The sequence below is a fragment of the Salvelinus alpinus genome, chromosome 1 (assembly GCF_045679555.1).
Source record: "Salvelinus alpinus chromosome 1, SLU_Salpinus.1, whole genome shotgun sequence".
NCBI lineage: Eukaryota > Metazoa > Chordata > Actinopteri > Salmoniformes > Salmonidae > Salvelinus > Salvelinus alpinus.
The window spans coordinates 25,758,156-25,779,966 of NC_092086.1; the positions used below are offsets into that span (position 1 = coordinate 25,758,156).

At 46.8% G+C, this 21,811-nt stretch overlaps 1 protein-coding gene across 2 annotated transcripts in view; it reads left to right on the forward strand.

Annotated features, from left to right (window-relative positions):
• The window catches only part of prkar1b (protein kinase, cAMP-dependent, regulatory, type I, beta), a 312,635-nt gene that overhangs the window by 12,807 nt on the left and 278,017 nt on the right, over window positions 1-21,811 (forward strand). Inside the window, exon 1 of one of the 2 annotated variants that reach the window (XM_071394869.1) lies at window positions 18,773-19,210. The exons of the other annotated variant lie outside the window; for it this stretch is intronic. Within the exon in view, the coding sequence (XP_071250970.1) occupies window positions 19,208-19,210 (3 nt within the window). The 5' untranslated portion in view covers window positions 18,773-19,207. Of the gene's footprint in view, window positions 1-18,772; window positions 19,211-21,811 lie in introns of those variants that run through there. 2 annotated transcript variants of the gene reach the window in all.

Genomic DNA, 21,811 nt, shown 5'->3' on the forward strand with positions numbered 1-21,811 from the left:
TTATTATCTATTATCTATTATCTATGCATATTAACTTTACCCCTACCTACATGTACATATTACCTCAACTAACCTGCACACCCGCACATTTACTCAGTACCAGTACCCCCTGTATATAGCCTCATTATTGTTATTTTATTGTTGATTTTATTTTTTTCTTTAGTTTATTAGTAAATATTTTTCTTAACTCTTATTTTTCTTAAAACTGCATTGTTGGTTAAGAGCTTGTAAGTAAGCATTTCACGGTAAGGTCTACACCTGTTGTATTCAAATTCAATTTGATTTGATAGTGCATTACTCTTGACCAGAGCCCTATGCACTGAGGGTGTGCCTCTGACCGTCTAGGTTTGGCTGGAGGTCACCCAGCAAACATGTTCATATTGGCCCAACGCGGGCTAAAATATTGGCCTCACGAAAGCTTCCCACAGTGGGCCGATGCCGGTTGCTCATCGACCTCCACATTGGACCCCGAGGCATTGATCAACTCTCTACTGATCAAGTGGATTAATAGTTTCCTTGGGAACCGTACTCAACAAGTGAAGTTTAACTCCGCCATCTCTACGTCTAGAACGCTGAATACAGGAGCCCCTCAAGGTTGCGTACTTTCAGCGATACGGTACACGCTGTACACAAACGATTGTCAAGCCTCTGACGCAGCCCACATGTTTTTTAAATATGCAGATATGCAGACCTCTCGTCAAGGTTTTGTCAGAGAAATGGCTAAATTCATCCAGTGGTGTGCAGATAACTTTCTTGAAATAAATGTTAAGAAAACAAAAGAGCTGGAAATTTATTTCAGACGGAACAAAACTCCACTACCCCCGACGAAGATTAACGGGGAATCAGTCGATAGTGACCACATAGAAGTACCTTGGAATCGAAATAGACAATAAACTGAAATTCAATGACTGTGCCTTTGCAAAGATAAAGAAATTGCAACAGAGAAGTTTTTTTTTTAAGCAAACTGAACCATTTTAATGTCGACAGCCATATCTTACAAATGTTCTATAAATCTGTCCTGCAGAGTGTGCTGTCCTTTGGTCTGATATGTTGTATAAATCTGTCCTGCAGTGTGTGCTGTCCTTTGGTCTGATATGTTGTATAAATCTGTCCTGCAGTGTGTGCTGTCCTTTGGTCTGATATGTTGTATAAATCTGTCCTGCAGTGTGTGCTGTCCTTTGGTCTGATATGCGTGTTTAGAAACATGCGAGTGCAAGACCAAGTCAAGCTTCAGCTCTTGATTGTAGACGGCGGGAATTATAACTGGTATAGATCACGAATCAGCCACCAACCTTTACACAAAACCCACCCTCCTAAAACGTGAAAGCATTTGACAGGGCAGTACCCATCCCCTTCACTCAAAACTCAGTCACAGCAGCAGCCCGACAAGGGAAAAGAGACTTCTTCAAAAGAAAATGAAAACAGATAAATATGGGGACTCTTTTATTCCAACAGCCATATTGCACTTTCACTTTAAATGTGTAGCTATAGCACTTTCAATTAATTATTTTGTGTAGTTTCTGTGTTTTCATGTTTAATGTACTGTTTTTTTTAAACACATGACAAAATGAATTTGCCCCTGTTGGGATAATAAAGATGATGTGAATCTGAATCTGGTCCAGTGTGGGCCAGTGTGGGCCGGTGTGGTCCAGTGTGGGCCAGTGTGGGCCAGTGTGGGCAGCCCATATCTGGTGAGGGCAGCCCTCACTTTGCTTGAAAAAGCCCTTCTTTTCCCAGCAAATATGTCCACATTGTCATGTTGTAAGCTGGCCACATTGGGCCGATGCACATTTGCTCATCGGCTCGACATTGGCCCCATGGGCAGCCCTCACTTCACCTGAAATAAACCCACCCTTTTGGATCAGCTGCCTGTTACATTGTATCAGAAAGACAATAAAATTGTTACTATCATATACATGTTTTATTTTTATGTCACATGCGTTTATCTAAGTCTTTTACAGAAGGACCTTGTGAACTCAGAGCTATCTGGTTGTTCGGAAAAAAAGATCACTCCAAGATAATTGGCTTTAAATTTCTGAACCCTCATTGGTTTGAATTTTGATAGTAATGACGTATCTGGACTTGGTGTGGGCTAGCCTGTGTTGGGCTGGTGTGGACTTGGTTTGGGCTTGTGCGTGTGTGTGTGTGTGTGCGTGCATGCTTTCCTGTGTTTCCCTTCCTGCATGTGTGTGTAATGTGAATCAGTTTCCCTGTATCTGTGTGTGGCCCCTCTCAGGCTCTATGGCTCCATCTCCTCTGCTCTCCTCTGAGTGAGTGTTGTTTTGTAGCAGCAGGCCCAGAGACAGTTCAGTTCTGGTTCAGTGGCAGCAAACAGCAGGTCAGGCGTTTTGGAACACTGGAGAATGATCCATTGACTGTAGAGTGGAGACTGATCTCCATTGACTGTAGAGTGGAGACTGATCTCCATTGACTGTAGAGTGGAGACTGATCCATTGACTGTAGAGTGGAGACTGATCCATTGACTGTAGAGTGGAGACTGATCCATTGATTGTAGAGTGGAGACTGATCCATTGATTGTAGAGTGGAGGCTGATCCATTGACTGTACAGTGGAGGCTGATCCATTGATTGTAGAGTGGAGGCTGATCCATTGATTGTAGAGTGGAGGCTGATCCATTGACTGTAGAGTGGAGGCTGATCCATTGACTGTAGAGTGGAGACTGATCCATTGACTGTAGAGTGGAGACTGATCCATTGAGTGGAGACTGATCCATTGACTGTAGAGTGGAGACTGATCCTTTGACTGTAGAGTGGAGGCTGATCCATTGACTGTAGAGTGGAGACTGATCCATTGACTGTAGAGTGGAGGCTGATCCATTGATTGTAGAGTGGAGACTGATCCATTGACTGTAGAGTGGAGACTGATCCATTGACTGTAGAGTGGAGACTGATCCATTGACTGTAGAGTGGAGACTGATCCATTGACTGTAGAGTGGAGACTGATCCATTGACTGTAGAGTGGAGACTGATCCATTGACTGTAGAGTGGAGACTGATCCATTGACTGTAGAGTGGAGACTGATCCATTGACTGTAGAGTGGAGGCTGATCCATTGACTGTAGAGTGGAGGCTGATCCATTGACTGTAGAGTGGAGACTGATCCATTGACTGTAGAGTGGAGACTGATCCATTGACTGTAGAGTGGAGACTGATCCATTGACTGTAGAGTGGAGGCTGATCCATTGACTGTAGAGTGGAGGCTGATCCATTGACTGTAGAGTGGAGGCTGATCCATTGACTGTAGAGTGGAGGCTGATCCATTGACTGTAGAGTGGAGACTGATCCATTGACTGTAGAGTGGAGACTGATCCATTGATTGTAGAGTGGAGGCTGATCCATTGATTGTAGAGTGGAGGCTGATCCATTGACTGTAGAGTGGAGACTGATCCATTGACTGTAGAGTGGAGACTGATCCATTGACTGTAGAGTGGAGACTGATCCATTGACTGTAGAGTGGAGACTGATCCATTGAGTGGAGACTGATCCATTGAGTGGAGACTGATCCATTGACTGTAGAGTGGAGACTGATCCATTGACTGTAGAGTGGAGGCTGATCCATTGATTGTAGAGTGGAGGCTGATCCATTGATTGTAGAGTGGAGACTGATCCATTGATTGTAGAGTGGAGACTGATCCATTGATTGTAGAGTGGAGGCTGATCCATTGATTGCAGAGTGGAGACTGATCCATTGATTGTAGAGTGGAGACTGATCCATTGATTGTAGAGTGGAGAGTGATCCATTGATTGTAGAGTGGAGAGTGATCCATTGATTGTAGAGTGGAGAGTGATCCATTGATTGTAGAGTGGAGGCTGATCCATTGACTGTAGAGTGGAGACTGATCCATTGACTGTAGAGTGGAGACTGAGCCATTGACTGTAGAGTGGAGGCTGATCCATTGATTGTAGAGTGGAGGCTGATCCATTGATTGTAGAGTGGAGGCTGATCCATTGATTGTAGAGTGGAGGCTGATCCATTGATTGTAGAGTGGAGACTGATCCATTGACTGTAGAGTGGAGGCTGATCCATTGATTGTAGAGTGGAGACTGATCCATTGAGTGGAGACTGATCCATTGACTGTAGAGTGGAGACTGATCCATTGACTGTAGAGTGGAGGCTGATCCATTGACTGTAGAGTGGAGACTGATCCATTGACTGTAGAGTGGAGGCTGATCCATTGATTGTAGAGTGGAGACTGATCCATTGACTGTAGAGTGGAGGCTGATCCATTGATTGCAGAGTGGAGACTGATCCATTGATTGTAGAGTGGAGACTGATCCATTGATTGTAGAGTGGAGGCTGATCCATTGATTGTAGAGTGGAGGCTGATCCATTGATTGCAGAGTGGAGACTGATCCATTGATTGTAGAGTGGAGACTGATCCATTGATTGTAGAGTGGAGAGTGATCCATTGATTGTAGAGTGGAGAGTGATCCATTGATTGTAGAGTGGAGGCTGATCCATTGATTGTAGAGTGGAGGCTGATCCATTGACTGTAGAGTGGAGGCTGATCCATTGACTGTAGAGTGGAGACTGAGCCATTGACTGTAGAGTGGAGGCTGATCCATTGATTGTAGAGTGGAGGCTGATCCATTGATTGTAGAGTGGAGGCTGATCCATTGATTGTAGAGTGGAGGCTGATCCATTGATTGTAGAGTGGAGGCTGATCCATTGACTGTAGAGTGGAGGCTGATCCATTGATTGTAGAGTGGAGGCTGATCCATTGATTGTAGAGTGGAGACTGATCCATTGATTGTAGAGTGGAGACTGATCCATTGATTGTAGAGTGGAGGCTGATCCATTGATTGTAGAGTGGAGGCTGATCCATTGACTGTAGAGTGGAGGCTGATCCATTGACTGTAGAGTGGAGACTGATCCATTGACTGTAGAGTGGAGGCTGATCCATTGACTGTAGAGTGGAGACTGATCCATTGACTGTAGAGTGGAGGCTGATCCATTGACTGTAGAATGGAGGCTGATCCATTGACTGTAGAGTGGAGACTGATCCATTGACTGTAGAGTGGAGGCTGATCCATTGATTGTAGAGTGGAGGCTGATCCATTGACTGTAGAGTGGAGACTGATCCATTGACTGTAGAGTGGAGACTGATCCATTGACTGTAGAGTGGAGGCTGATCCATTGACTGTAGAGTGGAGGCTGATCCATTGACTGTAGAGTGGAGGCTGATCCATTGATTGTAGAGTGGAGGCTGATCCATTGACTGTAGAGTGGAGACTGATCCATTGACTGTAGAGTGGAGACTGATCCATTGACTGTAGAGTGGAGGCTGATCCATTGACTGTAGAGTGGAGACTGATCCATTGACTGTAGAGTGGAGGCTGATCCATTGACTGTAGAGTGGAGGCTGATCCATTGACTGTAGAGTGGAGGCTGATCCATTGACTGTAGAGTGGAGGCTGATCCATTGATTGTAGAGTGGAGGCTGATCCATTGACTGTAGAGTGGAGGCTGATCCATTGACTGTAGAGTGGAGGCTGATCCATTGACTGTAGAGTGGAGGCTGATCCATTGACTGTAGAGTGGAGGCTGATCCATTGATTGTAGAGTGGAGACTGATCCATTGACTGTAGAGTGGAGGCGGTCGAGGCCTTTACCCTCTCTGTTACTGCTCAGAACACCATACAGGGAATCAGCAGGCTAATGTTATCAATGCTGCTCCAGACCTCTGAGGGTGCCGTGTGTATCTGCTGAAACATCTAACCACACACACACACACCAGGCCTGCCTCAGGTCCCTGTTGTGCGTCAGAGTGTGAGACCAGCTGCCCTCTTTCTCGCTATCTCTCTCTTTCTCTTTCTCTTTCTCTCTCCTTATGTTATGGAGAGACCCAGTGATTGGGTCAGGCTGGCCCTGCAGGGGAGAATTAGATGATCACCTGGCCCATCATGAGTCCTGGAGCCTGCAGCACGTACACAGTGTTCACATCAACAGCACAGGGCTATGAACCTGTGGCGTACTAGGATAACATAAAGGCTGTAAGGAAGGGACATGGTAGCAGTCGTAAGGGCCATGAGGCTCCAGGAGGATGGGAGGCAAGCAGGTAAAGCTGGGTGATTATATTAACAATGTGCTACTGGATCGGTCCACCAAATGAGTCCCTTTTGGGTAGTGATTTCACCTCATTTGAACATTCTGTCATAAAGAGCACATGTTCAACTTAATAAAAACATGTTTCCCATCTTAAGAGGTTAAATAAAAACATGACTATAGTAAGTGCCCAATAATGTAACAGGGTTGACTGTAACAGGGTTGACTGTAACAGGGTTGACACCAACAGGGTTGACACCAACAGGGTTGACACCAACAGGGTTGACACCAACAGGGTTGACTGTAACAGGGTTGACTGTAACAGGGTTGACTGTAAGAGGGTTGACTGTAACAGGGTTGACCGTAAGAGGGTTGACTCTAACAGGGTTGACTCTAACAGGGTTGACTCTAACAGGGTTGACTCTAACATGGTTGACTGTAACAGGGTTGACCATAAGAGGGTTGACTCTAACAGGGTTGACTCTAACAGGGTTGACTGTAACAGGGGTTGACTCTAACAGGGTTGACTGTACCGGGGTTGACTGTACCGGGGTTGACTGTACCGGGGTTGACTGTACCGGGGTTGACCGTAACAGGGTTGACCGTAACAGGGTTGGCCGTAACAGGGTTGGCCGTAACAGGGTTGGCCGTAACAGGGTTGAAGATGTTTTAAATCAGCCGTAAATCCCCTTATAACGGGGGAATGGAAGTACTGTATGTTGTGTGCAACAGGGATGAGCAATTGAATGCAAACCTTTTTTAATTTAGCCTGTGTATCTACAGTATGGGGAACAGTCTACAGTAAGGTGAACAGTCTACAGTAAGGTGAACAGTCTACATTAAGGGGAACAGTCTACAGTAAGGGGAACAGTCTACAGTAAGGGGAACAGTCTACAGTATGGGGAACAGTCTACAGTATGGGGAACAGTCTACAGTATGGGGAACAGTCTACAGTAAGGTGAACAGTCTACAGTAAGGGGAACAGTCTACAGTAAGGGGAACAGTCTACAGTAAGGGGAACAGTCTACAGTAAGGGGAACAGTCTACAGTAAGGGGAACAGTCTACAGTATGGGGAACAGTCTACAGTATGGGGAACAGTCTACAGTATGGGGAACAGTCTACAGTATGGGGAACAGTCTACAGTATGGGGAACAGTCTACAGTATGGGGAACAGTCTACAGTATGGGGAACAGTCTACAGTAAGGGGAACAGTCTACAGTAAGGGGAACAGTCTACAGTATGGGGAACATTCTACAGTAAGGGGAACAGTCTACAGTAAGGGGAACAGTCTACAGTAAGGGGAACAGTCTACAGTAAGGGGAACAGTCTACAGTAAGGGGAACAGTCTACAGTAAGGTGAACAGTCTACAGTAAGGGGAACAGTCTACCGTATGGGTAACAGGATTGACGTTTTATGCTCGACCTGCTCAGTTTTCCACCACAAAACATCAGGAAATGGCCAAAAAGAGAAGCAGCTCAGCTGGTTTTCCACTATGATTCCACTATTGTTCAATGTTTATTAAAAAAAACATTTTTAAAGGAATAGTTGAACAGTAAAACGAGAGTTCTTCAGAAAATTTTCAGAAATGACTTTGTCAAAGCAACAAAATAACTAGTGCTTTACAGTGATGGTGAAAACGTGGGTTAAAATCTTCCTAGAAGTCACAGAAGGTGCACGGAGGAACATGTCAAAATGATGAGTTTGGGCACTTTAGCAAGTATTTATTCATATGAAAATCTGAGTTATTGAATTTTCCATGTGGCCTATATTAAAGGGCACTTAATAGAAGTGGCTTTTCAAATTCAATATTGGTGCAGAATTTCTACTTAAAATATCAAAGGGATGCAAAAGGGAGTCATTTCGTGGAACGACCCCACTACTCTTCCATTCACCACCACCTCCTCCACTGTGTGTATGAGTTGTTGGCTTAATCAACCTTGAGAAGAGCAGTAGGAGAGGAGAGGAGTAGCAGGACAGTCAGTGGTTCTGTCCCAGGTGATGAGAGGCTGTGGTCTGGCTTGTTGTCTCAGTGACTGTATCCGTGTGTGTCTGTGGATGGATGGACAGGTCTGTCTTATACAACACAGACACAGCAGACCCAGGAACAGGCTGATTAGACAACAGGTCAGTACTGCTCACCTCACAGCTGGGCTCTCAGCTTGCTGTACCATCATGACTACACACACACACACACACACCGTATACCGGGGTATTTCGAAATACCAACAGTATGATTTTCAGTGCTGTAAAAAACAAAACAAAAAACTAACCTTAACATACACAAACACATACTCATTCAGGCACACACATGCATACACACACATGCAAGATACACACAGGCAGTGCACACTCACTCATTATGGTGATTTTATGCAGCCAATAACAGATTGATTTGTGAAGCGTTCACTGTGTTCTATGTGCTGTTGTCATGAGTCTTGGTCTCATGCTCTCCTCCTGCCTGATCACAACCACCTGCAGCCATCACTGGGATAATGTCTCCTATGTACATATCACCTCACTTCTCTCTCTCTCTCTCTCTCTCTCTCTCTCTCTCTCTCTCCCTTAACTCCCTTCATCACTTTCTTTCTCCTTCCTCTCATCCATCCTTCCCTCCCTCTCTTTCTCCATCCATTCATCCCTCCACCATTCCTTCCTTAGATGGTGTGATGGTTTCTTCTGCCCTCTCTTTTATTTTCCATCTTTCCACTCAAACCTGGTTTATCTCTCTCACACACACACATTCCATTTATACCAGATGTCCCGTTCCTGTTGAAATGTTTGAAGCTGTACTAGTCCCAGTCACAGTCTAAGTCTTTCTCTGCCCACAAGAATTCCTGCTGGCGTTCTGCTTTCTACCCAGAGAGATGAAACAGGCTGAGGCTGCTGGGCCAGCCTGCTGGCGTTCTGCTTTCTACCCAGAGAGATGAAACAGGCTGAGGCTGCTGGGCCAGCCTGCTGGCGTTCTGCTTTCTACCCAGAGAGATGAAACAGGCTGAGGCTGCTGGGCCAGCCTGCTGGCGTTCTGCTTTCTACCCAGAGAGATGAAACAGGCTGAGGCTGCTGGGCCAGCCTGCTGGCGTTCTGCTTTCTACCCAGAGAGATGAAACAGGCTGAGGCTGCTGGGCCAGCCTGCTGGCGTTCTGCTTTCTACCCAGAGAGATGAAACAGGCTGAGGCTGCTGGGCCAGCCTGCTGGCGTTCTGCTTTCTACCTAGAGAGATGAAACAGGCTGAGGCTGCTGGGCCAGCCGGCTGGCGTTCTGCTTTCTACCCAGAGAGATGAAACAGGCTGAGGCTGCTGGGCCAGCCTGCTGGCGTTCTGCTTTCTACCCAGAGAGATGAAACAGGCTGAGGCTGCTGGGCCAGCCTGCTGGCGTTCTGCTTTCTACCCAGAGAGATGAAACAGGCTGAGGCTGCTGGGCCAGCCTGCTGGCTTTGAAGCAGCTGCATATGGGTTCCCTCTGGGGCTGGTGAGGCGGTTGTTGTTGACTCGCGGTTGAACCGTCCACGGTCAGTAATTAGTAGTTTGGAAGGAGGGCGGACGGTCTGTGTGTGTTAGACTTTTGTGGAGGTCCCAGGCTCTGTGTGGTGGGAGAGGGAGGGATAAGGACAGAGCCAGAGAACTGTATTCCAATCGGTGCCGTCATCCTCAACGGGTCACAAGAAACAACTTGGGAGGTCATACTGTCTCTTAGCTGTGCCTGGGCCTTGAGTGGACGAAATATCTTTACATGGAGATATTTCTAATCAGTGAATATTTCGAGGAAGGAGGAAGGATACGCTTTTAAATAATTCACACAGGGCCTGTGGTTTATGTAGGGATATGATTGTGTGAGTCATCAATTCTGTCCTAAACACCACTCCCCCTTTGAATTCCTAAAATCACTCCCATCAGACTCCCTATTTTAGCATTCCTCTGTCTCTCCCTCACTCCCCTGAAATATTACACTCTTCACTGTTCTGAACCTGTCTCTCTCTCACTCCCCTGAAATATTACACTCTTCACTGTTCTGAACCTGTCTCTCCCTCACTCCCCTGAAATATTACACTCTTCACTGTTCTGAACCTGTCTCTCCCTCACTCCCCTGAAATATTACACTCTTCACTGTTCTGAACCTGTCTCTCCCTCACTCCCCTGAAATATTACACTCTTCACTGTTCTGAACCTGTCTCTCTCTCACTCCCCTGAAATATTACACTTTTCACTGTTCTGAACCTGTCTCTCCCTCACTCCCCTGAAATATTACACTCTTCACTGTTCTGAACCTGTCTCTCCCTCACTCCCCTGAAATATTACACTCTTCACTGTTCTGAACCTGTCTCTCCCTCACTCCCCTGAAATATTACACTCTTCACTGTTCTGAACCTGTCTCTCCCTCACTCCCCTGAAATATTACACTCTTCACTGTTCTGAACCTGTCTCTCCCTCACTCCCCTGAAATATTACACTCTTCACTGTTCTGAACCTGTCTCTCCCTCACTCCCCTGAAATATTACACTCTTCACTGTTCTGAACCTGTCTCTCCCTCACTCCCCTGAAATATTACACTCTTCACTGTTCTGAACCTGTCTCTCCCTCACTCCCCTGAAATATTACACTTCACTGTTCTGAACCTGTCTCTCTCTCACTCCCCTGAAATATTACACTTCACTGTTCTGAACCTGTCTCTCTCTCACTCCCCTGAAATATTACACTCTTCACTGTTCTGAACCTGTCTCTCTCTCACTCCCCTGAAATATTATACTCTTCACTGTTCTGAACCTGTCTCTCTCTCACTCCCCTGAAATATTACACTCTTCACTGTTCTGAACCTGACTCTCTCTCACTCCCCTGAAATATTACACTCTTCACTGTTCTGAACCTGACTCTCTCTCACTCCCCTGAAATATTACACTCTTCACTGTTCTGAACCTGTCTCTCCCTCACTCCCCTGAAATATTACACTCTTCACTGTTCTGAACCTGTCTCTCTTCACTAACTCTTATCATAACAACATCACAAGGCAGGGAGGTGGAGGGCCTTCAAAGACTCTTGATTGACAGTTTGTCAGTTGGGTCTCTGGTAAAGTGGACCAGCCCATTGAGGGTTTAGAGGGGAATATGCCATAAAACAGAATTACCCTCTCACCCCCCCCCCCCCCCCCCCCCAGTCTAATTTAGAATGACCTGAGAGGATCACCTCTGAGTGGGGATCAAGCACCTGAGTGCTGCCCCAAGGTGCTGTGTGTGTGTGTGCGTGTGCGTGTGCTTGTGTGTGTGCTTATGTTCCTATTTGTTGAGCTACAGAACATGCACATGTACAAATGTAGGATCTTAATCTGATCACTCTTTTGTTGGTGAGAATTTTCATGGTCATTGTCTTAGCTGAGCGCCATGACCATCCTTTTTAGAGGGTAGGGGTCAGGGACTGTCCTTTAGAGGGTAGGGGTCAGGCAGGGGCAGTCCTTTAGAGGGTAGGGGTCAGGCAGGGACTGTCCTTTAGAGGGTAAGGATCAGGGACAGTCCTTTAGGGGATAGGGGTCAGGCAGGGACTGTCCTTTAGAGGGTAGGGGTCAGGCAGGGACTGTCCTGTAGAGGGTAGGGGTCAGGTCAGGGACTGTCCTTTAGAGGGTAGGGGTCAGGCAGGGACAGTCCTTTAGAAGGTAGGGGTCAGGCAGGGACTGTCCTTTAGGGGTCAGGCAGGGACTGTCCTTTAGGGGGTAGGGGTCAGGCAGGGACTGTCCTTTAGGGGGTAGGGGTCAGGCAGGGACAGTCCTTTAGAGGGTAGGGGTCAGGCAGGGACAGTCCTTCAGAGGGTAGGGGTCAGGCAGGGACTGTCCTTTAGGGGGTAGGGGTCAGGTAGGGACTGTCCTTTAGGGGTCAGGCAGGGACAGTCCTTTAGAGGGTAGGGGTCAGGCAGGGACAGTCCTTTAGGGGTCAGACAGGGACAGTCCTTTAGAGGGTAGGGGTCAGACAGGGATAGTCCTTTAGAGGGTAGGGGTCAGGCAGGGACTGTCCTTTAGGGGTCAGGCAGGGACTGTCCTTTAGAGGGTAGGGGTCAGGCAGGGACTGTCCTTTAGATGGTAGGGGTCAGGCAGGGACACAGAGGGTAGGGGTCAGGCAGGGACTGTCCTTTAGAGGGTAGGGGTCAGGCAGGGACTGTCCTTTAGAGGGTAGGGGTCAGGCAGGGACTGTCCTTTAGGGGGTAGGGGTCAGACAGGGACTGTCCTTTAGGGGGTAGGGGTCAGACAGGGACTGTCCTTTAGAGGGTAGGGGTCAGGCAGGGACTGTCCTTTAGAGGGTAGGGGTCAGGCAGGGACTGTCCTTTAGAGGGTAGGGGTCAGGCAGGGACTGTCCTTTAGAGGGTAGGGGTCAGGCAGGGACTGTCCTTTAGAGGGTAGGGGTCAGGCAGGGACAGTCCTTTAGGGGTCAGACAGGGACAGTCCTTTAGAGGGTAGGGGTCAGACAGGGATAGTCCTTTAGAGGGTAGGGGTCAGGCAGGGACTGTCCTTTAGGGGTCAGGCAGGGACTGTCCTTTAGAGGGTAGGGGTCAGGCAGGGACTGTCCTTTAGATGGTAGGGGTCAGGCAGGGACAAGAGGGTAGGGGTCAGGCAGGGACTGTCCTTTAGAGGGTAGGGGTCAGGCAGGGACTGTCCTTTAGAGGGTAGGGGTCAGGCAGGGACTGTCCTTTAGGGGGTAGGGGTCAGACAGGGACTGTCCTTTAGGGGGTAGGGGTCAGACAGGGACTGTCCTTTAGAGGGTAGGGGTCAGGCAGGGACTGTCCTTTAGAGGGTAGGGGTCAGGCAGGGACTGTCCTTTAGAGGGTAGGGGTCAGGCAGGGACTGTCCTTTAGGGGGTAGGGGTCAGACAGGGACTGTCCTTTAGAGGGTAGGGGTCAGGCAGGGACTGTCCTTTAGAGGGTAGGGGTCAGACAGGGACAGCCCTTGTAGTCCCTCCAGGAATGCCCTTGCCCCCCGGCCTCACTTCCCTCTGACAGGAGAGAGAGAGATCCCCCTGGTTTCCCCTGACTGGCTGTCACCATGGTGATCCCTCTTTGTCTCTTCTCACTTCTCTCCTTTATCCTCACTTGTCCTGGACTGGGCTACCCCATAGCTATAACATTTACATTTAAGTCATTTAGCAGACGCTCTTATCCAGAGCGACTTACAAATTGGTGCATTCACCTTATGATATCCAGTGGAACAACCACTTTACAATAGTGCATCTAACTCTTTTAAGGGGGGAGGGGGGGTTAGAAGGATTACTTTATCCTATCCTAGGTATTCCTTAAAGAGGTGGGGTTTCAGGTGTCTCCGGAAGGTGGTGATTGACTCCGCTGACCTGGCGTCGTGAGGGAGTTTGTTCCACCATTGGGGTGCCAGAGCAGCGAACAGTTTTGACTGGGCTGAGCGGGAACTGTACTTCCTCAGAGGTAGGGAGGCGAGCAGGCCAGAGGTGGATGAACGCAGTGCCCTTGTTTGGGTGTAGGGCCTGATCAGAGCCTGAAGGTACGGAGGTGCCGTTCCCCTCACAGCTCCGTAGGCAAGCACCATGGTCTTGTAGCGGATGCGAGCTTCAACTGGAAGCCAGTGGAGAGAGCGGAGGAGCGGGGTGACGTGAGAGAACTTGGGAAAGTTGAACACCAGACGGGCTGCGGCGTTCTGGATGAGTTGTAGGGGTTTAATGGCACAGGCAGGGAGCCCAGCCAACAGCGAGTTGCAGTAATCCAGACGGGAGATGACAAGTGCCTGGATTAGGACCTGCGCCGCTTCCTGCGTGAGGCAGGGTCGTACTCTGCGAATGTTGTAGAGCATGAACCTACAGGAACGGGTCACCGCCTTGATGTTAGTTGAGAACGACAGGGTGTTGTCCAGGATCATGCCAAGGTTCTTAGCACTCTGGGAGAAGGACACAATGGAGTTGTCAACCGTGATGGCGAGATCATGGAACGGGCAGTCCTTCCCCGGGAGGAAGAGCAGCTCCGTCTTGCCGAGGTTCAGCTTGAGGTGGTGATCCGTCATCCACACTGATATGTCTGCCAGACATGCAGAGATGCGATTCACCACCTGGTTATCAGAGGGGGAAAATAACAACAGCTATCGAAGTGTGTTTTACTCTTTTAGCATGCTAGCTCTCTGTGGGTATTCTGTTAGCATGCTAGCTCTCTGTGGGTGCTATGTTAGCATGCTAGCTCTCTGTGGGTGCTCTGTTAGCATGCTAGCTCTCTGTGGGTGCTCTGTTAGCATTCTAGCTCTCTGTGGGTGCTCGGTTAGCATGCTAGCTCTCTGTGGGTGCTCTGTTAGCATGCTAGCTCTCTGTGGGTGCTCTGTTAACATGCTAGCTCTCTGTGGGTGTGTGCGTGCATGCGTACGTGTGTGCGTGTGTGCGTGCGTGCGTGTGTGTGTGTGTGTGTGTGTGTGTGTAAATGCCCAGGCATGCGTGCGCACTCCCTGGTGTGTGTGTTTCTGTGTTTCAGGGTGTGGCTGTGGTTGAGCACCTACTCTCTGAACATCACCCCAATGACAGGTCCTATCAACACCCACACCCCTCACCAACCCTAACACAATCCCCGGCCCCCCACATCAGAGCCCACCAGACAGACACTAACACAACACAATGCTAGTTGACAATAGGCGTCCATTGTGGCTCTGTAATGGTGTGTAAGTGATGAGCAGAGTTCAGCCGGCTGTCTCCTGGTTGGGCCATGCATCGCTGGCTGTGTTTAGGGCCAAATACTGCTTTGGTTTCCTCGCACTCTCTTGGGCCTGGACGTCACGGCATGGCAGTCTGTAATGGTTTGTAATAGTTACCGGACACAGCACAGTGCTAGCTGACACTAGGCGTCCATTGTGGCTCTGTAAGTGTGTTTAATAGTTACCGGACACAACACAGTGCTAGCTGACACTAGGTGTCCATTGTGGCTCTGTAAGTGTGTTTAATAGTTACCGGACACAACACAGTGCTAGCTGACACTAGGTGTCCATTGTGGCTCTGTAAGTGTGTTTAATAGTTACCGGACACAACACAGTGCTAGCTGACACTAGGCATCCATTGTGGCTCTGTAAGTGTGTTTAATAGTTACCGGACACAACACAATGCTAGCTGACACTAGGCGTCCATTGTGGCTCTGTAAGTGTGTTTAATAGTTACCGGACACAACGCAGTGCTAGCTGACACTAGGCGTCCATTGTGGCTCTGTAAGTGTGTTTAATAGTTACCGGACACAACACAGTGCTAGCTGACACTAGGTGTCCATTGTGGCTCTGTAAGTGTGTTTAATAGTTACCGGACACAACACAGTGCTAGCTGACACTAGGTGTCCATTGTGGCTCTGTAAGTGTGTTTAATAGTTACCGGACACAACACAGTGCTAGCTGACACTAGGCGTCCATTGTGGCTCTGTAAGTGTGTTTAATAGTTACCGGACACAACACAGTGCTATAGCTGACACATTGTGGCTCTGTAATGGCATGGCCGTCCATTTTCCAATGTTACAAAGCAGGGTGAAAAGCTGAACAGGTAAATGCTATTGTAGACCATAAAAGTATTACGTCTTATTGGCTTGCCTGTTCAGCTTTTCACACTGCTTTGTAACATTGTAAAATGGACGGCCATGCCATTACAGTGAACAATCGTGCAATGTTTGTTTTGCTCTGTTGGTATGTTTTGAAGTGAACAGGTAGGCCATCTCATTGGTTGGATGGTTTCTAAGGTGAGAAGCTAATTGGACAGACAGATCTGACATAAACATGACGTCAGTCCATGGGGTTTTCTCGTTTGGGTAAAAGTCTGTCTTCCGTCATGTCCTCCGTCCTCTCTCCTCCGTGACCCAGAAACTGATATGTGGTCAATTCACTAGTAGACCGAACGAAGGAGTGTCCTCCACTCCTCGATAGCCTCCTTTCTGGCGAGGAAGCACAAGTGTATCTTATCTGAGTCTGTGGCAGAAGAGTTTTGATATCTGCCACCCCCCCTTTGAATCAGTTGATGTATTGTTGGAAGAGAAAACCATGCACACGTTTAAAAACAATTTGCTACTCATAGTTTGATCTATAAAACTAACTTCATATGTTTTGATCACTTTACACATTTATTTTGGGATCCACCCCTGGAAACGTAATTTATTTTGGGATCCACCCCTGGAAACGTAATTTATTTTCGGATCCGCCCCTGGAAATGTCATTTATTTTGGGATCCACCCCTGGAAATGTCTCTTTTTTTTTTTCGATCCACCCCTAGAAACGTCATTTGATTTGGGATCCACCCCTGGAAACGTCATTTATTTTGGGCTCCACCCCTGTGAACATCATTTATTTTGGGATCCACCCCTTTGAACGTCATTTATTTTGGAATCCACCCCTGTGAACGTCATTTATTTTGGGATCCACCTCTGGAAATGCCATTTATTTTGGGATCCACCCCTGGAAACGTAATTTATTTTGGGATCCACCCCTGGAAACGTCATTTATTTTGGGATCCGCCCCTGGAAACGTCATTTATTTTGGGATCCGCCCCTGGAAACGTCATTTATTTTGGGATCCGCCCCTGGAAACGTCATTTATTTTGGGATCCGCCCCTGGAAACGTCATTTATTTTGGGATCCGCCCCTGGAAACGTCATTTATTTTGGGATCCGCCCCTGGAAACGTCATTTATTTTGGGATCCGCCCCTGGAAACGTCATTTATTTTGGGATCCGCCCCTGAAAACGTCATTTATTTTGGGATCCGCCCCTGAAAACATATATTTTGGGATCCACCCCTGGAAACGTCATTTATTTTGGGATCCACCCCTGGAAACGTCATTTATTTTGGGATCCACCCCTGGAAACGTCATTTATTTTGGGATCCGCCCCTGGAAACGTCATTTATTTTGGGATCCACCCCTGGAAACGTCATTTATTTTGGGATCCGCCCCTGAAAACATATATTTTGGGATCCGCCCCTGGAAAGTCATTTATTTAGGGATCCGCCCCTGGAAATGTCATTTATTTTGGGATCTGCCCCTGGAAATGTCATTTATTTTCGGATCCGCCCCTGGAAACGTAATTTACCTGATGATGCACGAGTTGAGAAGGACCGTCTCGTTTCAAGCAAGCGCCTTTCCTTCCATGTTCACTCTCCTCCATTACCTTTCACCTTTTTCAAAAGGAGGACGGAGGAGAGGACAGAGGAGAGGACGGAGGAGAACAAATCTAATTGATAAAAGGCCAATTGTCACGTCCTGACCATAGTGCTTATGTGTTTTGCTTGTTTTAGTGTTGGTCAGAACGTGAGCTGGGTGGGCATTCTATGTTGTGTGTCTAGTTTGTCTGTTTCTGTGTTCAACCTAATATGGTTCTCAATCAGAGGCAGCTGTCAATCGTTGTCCCTGATTGAGAATCATATATAGGTGGCTTGTTTTGTGTTGGGGATTGTGGGTGGTTGTTTCCTGTGTCAGTGTTTGTGCCACACTAGACTGTTACGGTTAGTTCATTTGTTATTTTGTATAGTGTCTTGTTTTCGTGTTCATTAAATTATCATGGAAACTTACCACGCTGCACATTGGTCCTCCGATCCCTCTCGCCTCTCCTCGTACGAGGAGGAGGAAGAGCTAGACTGCCGTTACACCAATGCCTTCAGTTTCCTCAACATCATGTTTGCCCTAAAGCAACAGAATTAATAACACATTATAAAAAATAACACCACAGTCTGATTGGCAGCCTTTTAAATATACATAGAAATCAAATATTCAACCAGAATCTCTAATCATCAGAAAATCTCTGAATATCAATGAGGACCGTTGTGTGATGTATGAATGTTCACCTTTTGTTGATGTGTCTGTGTGTCTTGTGTGTGTCTGTGTGTGCGTCTGTGTGTGTGTGTGTGTGTTTGTGTAGTGGCAGTCCTGTACCCGTGTCCTCTATCTCCTCTCCTCTTCTCCTCCCCCTCTCCTGTCCTTTCTCTCTCGCTGTCTCTCTCTCTTTCTCTCTCTCTGGCAGGCAGCCGGTGATAATGACGCAGAGAGAAAAAAAGAAGGGAGAGAGAAAGAAGGGGGAGAGAATGGAGGGAGGGAGGGAGAGAGAGAGAGAGCAGATGCTGTATGGAACAGATGAGGCCTAGACCTAGATGGTAGAATATAGCCTAACTAGCCTAACTGATGAAACAGAAGAGCAGGTATGTAGAGAGAGATGGAATGAGGGGAAAGAGGGCAAAATAAAGAGGCATAGTTTCACTCACACAGCGCTCTGTGTGGCTATGTGACGTCATCAACACCCTGCGTCACTGAGTGTGTCATTGGACTATGTGTGTGTCTGGGGCACAGGGCTAGTCAAGTAACAGAGTCACACACACAATGGGCATGTTTCAAACCAGACTTGACTCTCTGGCCTCTAGGGAAAGACGTGTGAGAGGGTCAGAGAGACGAGACACTGCATGGTACGGTATAGAACTTGTTTTTGTTTGGCACAGAATGGATGGATTTGTTCGTATGGGAATACATCACTGCTGCATAGACAGTGGCTAGTGTTGTTGTGATGAATGACGTTGTGTGTATGTATGTGTGTGCTGCTGACTTCCTGCTTCAGCCCTCAACCAGAGGGTCGGGATGCTCTGTTGTCATGGTGATGCGGGAAATGAGAAAACCGGGATTATGTGAATTTGTGCGCAGGCAGAAACGAAGAGAGAGAGAGTGAGAGAGAGGGAGGAGAGTGAGAGAGAGTGAGTGAGAGAGAGAGGGAGGAGAGAGTGAGTGAGTGAGAGAGAGAGGGAGGAGAGCAGAAGTGGAGAGAAACGGGAGTACAGGAGGGACCGATGCTGAGGGAAGCTTCTTGCTGTGTTTTCATCAGGGTTATTACCAGTGGTTCTTGAACAAGACGTCTGCTGCTGCTGCTTCTGGGATACTGCGACCACACACACACACTCGCTCTTACACATACACGCTTTCTCTCGCTCTCTCTCTTGCTCACACACACACACATACACACACTCGCTTGCTCTCGAACACACACACACACACTCTACTGGCCTTGTCAGCATGGCCATGGACCGTGATGTCAACAGTGATGGTGGCGTGTGTGTGATGGTACAGTAGCTTTAGGACTGTGTTGACACACACATGACGAGCAGCACTTCCCAGGGGCCCAGCTGAGGGACACTACACAGGCCTGGCCAGGGGCCCTCCACGGCATGGTAAATACTCTGGGTTTACGTTTTAACCCCTACCACCGCCGACTATCTCTGCTAGCATGGATAACACTGTAGCAAGGAAAGAATGCTGAATAGTTTGACCACAGTGACTTTGTGTTTATGACTTGAGTTGCTTTGAGAAGACAGGTCTGTGTGTTGCTGTCTGTATGACGTGAAGGCTGAAGGGGAGGGATTCTGATTTGGGGAGATTTAGCTAATAGCTAGTTGTTTGTGAACATGTTCTTCACTGTTTGCATTGGTATTTGATGGAGATGTCTGTGTGGATAGAGATGACAGGACTGGTGTTTTGTAGCGGTGTGTGAGGCTAGAAGGCGTGACTGATTGTTAGAGATATCTTGATACTGAATTGATTAAACTGCTGCCGCTGTGTGTGTGTGTGTGTGTGTGTGTGTGGGGGGGTGGGGGGGTGCTCAAGGTTGTATTTGTATACAGCGGCTATACACATTAGATGTCGACCGATTATGATTTTTCAACGCCGATACTGATACCGATTAATGGAGGACCAAAAAAAGTCGATACCGATTAAATCGGCCAATCTTTTTATATATATATTTGTAATAATGACAATTACAACAATACTGAATGAACACTTTTATTTTAACTTAATATAATATATCAATAAAATCAATTTAGTCTCAAATAAATAATGAAACATGTTCAATTTGGTTTAAATAATGCAAAAACAAAGTGTTGGAGAAGAAAGTAAAAGTGCAATATGTGCCATGTAAAAAAGCTAATGTTTAAGTTCCTTGCTCAGAACATGAGAACATATGAAAGCTGGTGGTTCCTTTTAACATGAGTCTTCAATATTCCCAGGTAAGAAGTTTTAGGTTGTAGATATTATAGGAATTATAGGACTATTTCTCTCTATACCATTTGTGTTTCATATACATTTGACTATTGGATGTTCTTATAGGCACTATAGTATTGCCAGCCTAATCTCGGGAGTTGATAGGCTTGAAGTCATAAACAGCGTAATGCTTGAAGCACAGCGAAGAGCTGCTGGCAAACTCAGGAATGTGCTGTTTGAATGAATGCTTACAAGCCTGCTGCTGCCTACCACCGCTCAGTCAGACTGCTCTATCAAATATCAAATCATAGACTTAATTATAATATAATAAACACAGAAATACGAGCCTTAGGTCATTAATATGGTCGAATCCGGAAACTATCATTTCGAAAACAAAACGTTTATTCTTTCAGTGAAATACGGAACCGTTCCGTATTTTATCTAACGTGTGGCATCCATAAGTCTACATATTGCGGTTACATTGCACAACCTTCAAGTATGTCATAATTATGTACAATTCTGGCAAATTAATTACGTTCTTTGTTAGGAAGAAGTGGTCTTCACACAGTTCGCAACGAGCCAGGCGGCCCAAACTGCTGCATATACCCTGACTCTGCTTGCACAGAACGCAAGAGAAGTGACACAATTTCCCTAGTTAAAATAAATTCATGTTAGCAGGCAATATTAACTAAATATGCAGGTTTAAAAAGATATACTTGTGTATTGATTTTAAAGAAAGGCATTGATGTTTATGGTTAGGTACACATTGGTGCAACGACAGTGCTTTTTTCGCGATTGCGCTTGTTAAATCACCCGTTTGGCGAAGTAGGCTGTGATTCGAAAATAAATTAACATTATATGCAACGCAGGACAAGCTAGTTAAACTAGTAATATCATCAACCATGTGTAGTTAACTAGTGACTATGTTAAGATTGATTGTTTTTTATAAGATACGTTTAATGCTAGCTAGCAACTTACCTTGGCTCCTTGCTGCACTCACGTAAAAGGTGGTCAGCCTGCCACGCAGTGTCCTCGTTGAGTGCAATGTAATCGGCCATAATCGGTGTCCAGAAATGCCGATTACCGATTGTTTTGAAAACTAGAAATCGGCCCTAATTAATCGGCCATTCCGATTAATCCGTCGACCTCTAATACACATCATATCATCTTTAAAGTGTAGTAGATGTTGTTAGATGCTCTGAAACAATGGAGAGAGACAGACAGAGAGAATAGTGGGGTCTGAATAGAAATCACAACCTTATAGACAGATGCTTATTGGCTGCCATTACAGTACATGATTTCTCCTTAACGTGGGTCATTTATCATGCCCTAATGATTAAAGGAAACCAAGGGAATATTGTTATGTGTAGAACAGGAAGATAAATTGCCGTGCTCAGCTCAAATGTTTTGGGTGCCGGCTTCAAAAGGCATATACTGGAAGAAAGTACAAAAAACGCACTCACAGAACACACACAGCAAATAAAATGTTCTAATGTGCTGCTGTAAATAGTTTGTTTATGCTAGTCATGTCTTCTGTCAGTACACCTGTGAATTTACTCCTTTCACAATGACAAAGGGGACGGAACACAAACAAAGGGGCCACAATTACACCCAGAACCTCCTGAATCACAGCTGCAGAGCTCTAGTGTGCTGCTCTAGTGTGCTGCTCTAGTGTGCTGCTCTAGTGTGCTGCTGAAATGCCTGTCCTTGAGATATCTCCCGTGAAATCTGTCCTTAGGAAAGGTGTCTGGAGTGGACTGTGATGAGGCTGCATTTCCCATCACCTCGCTCCA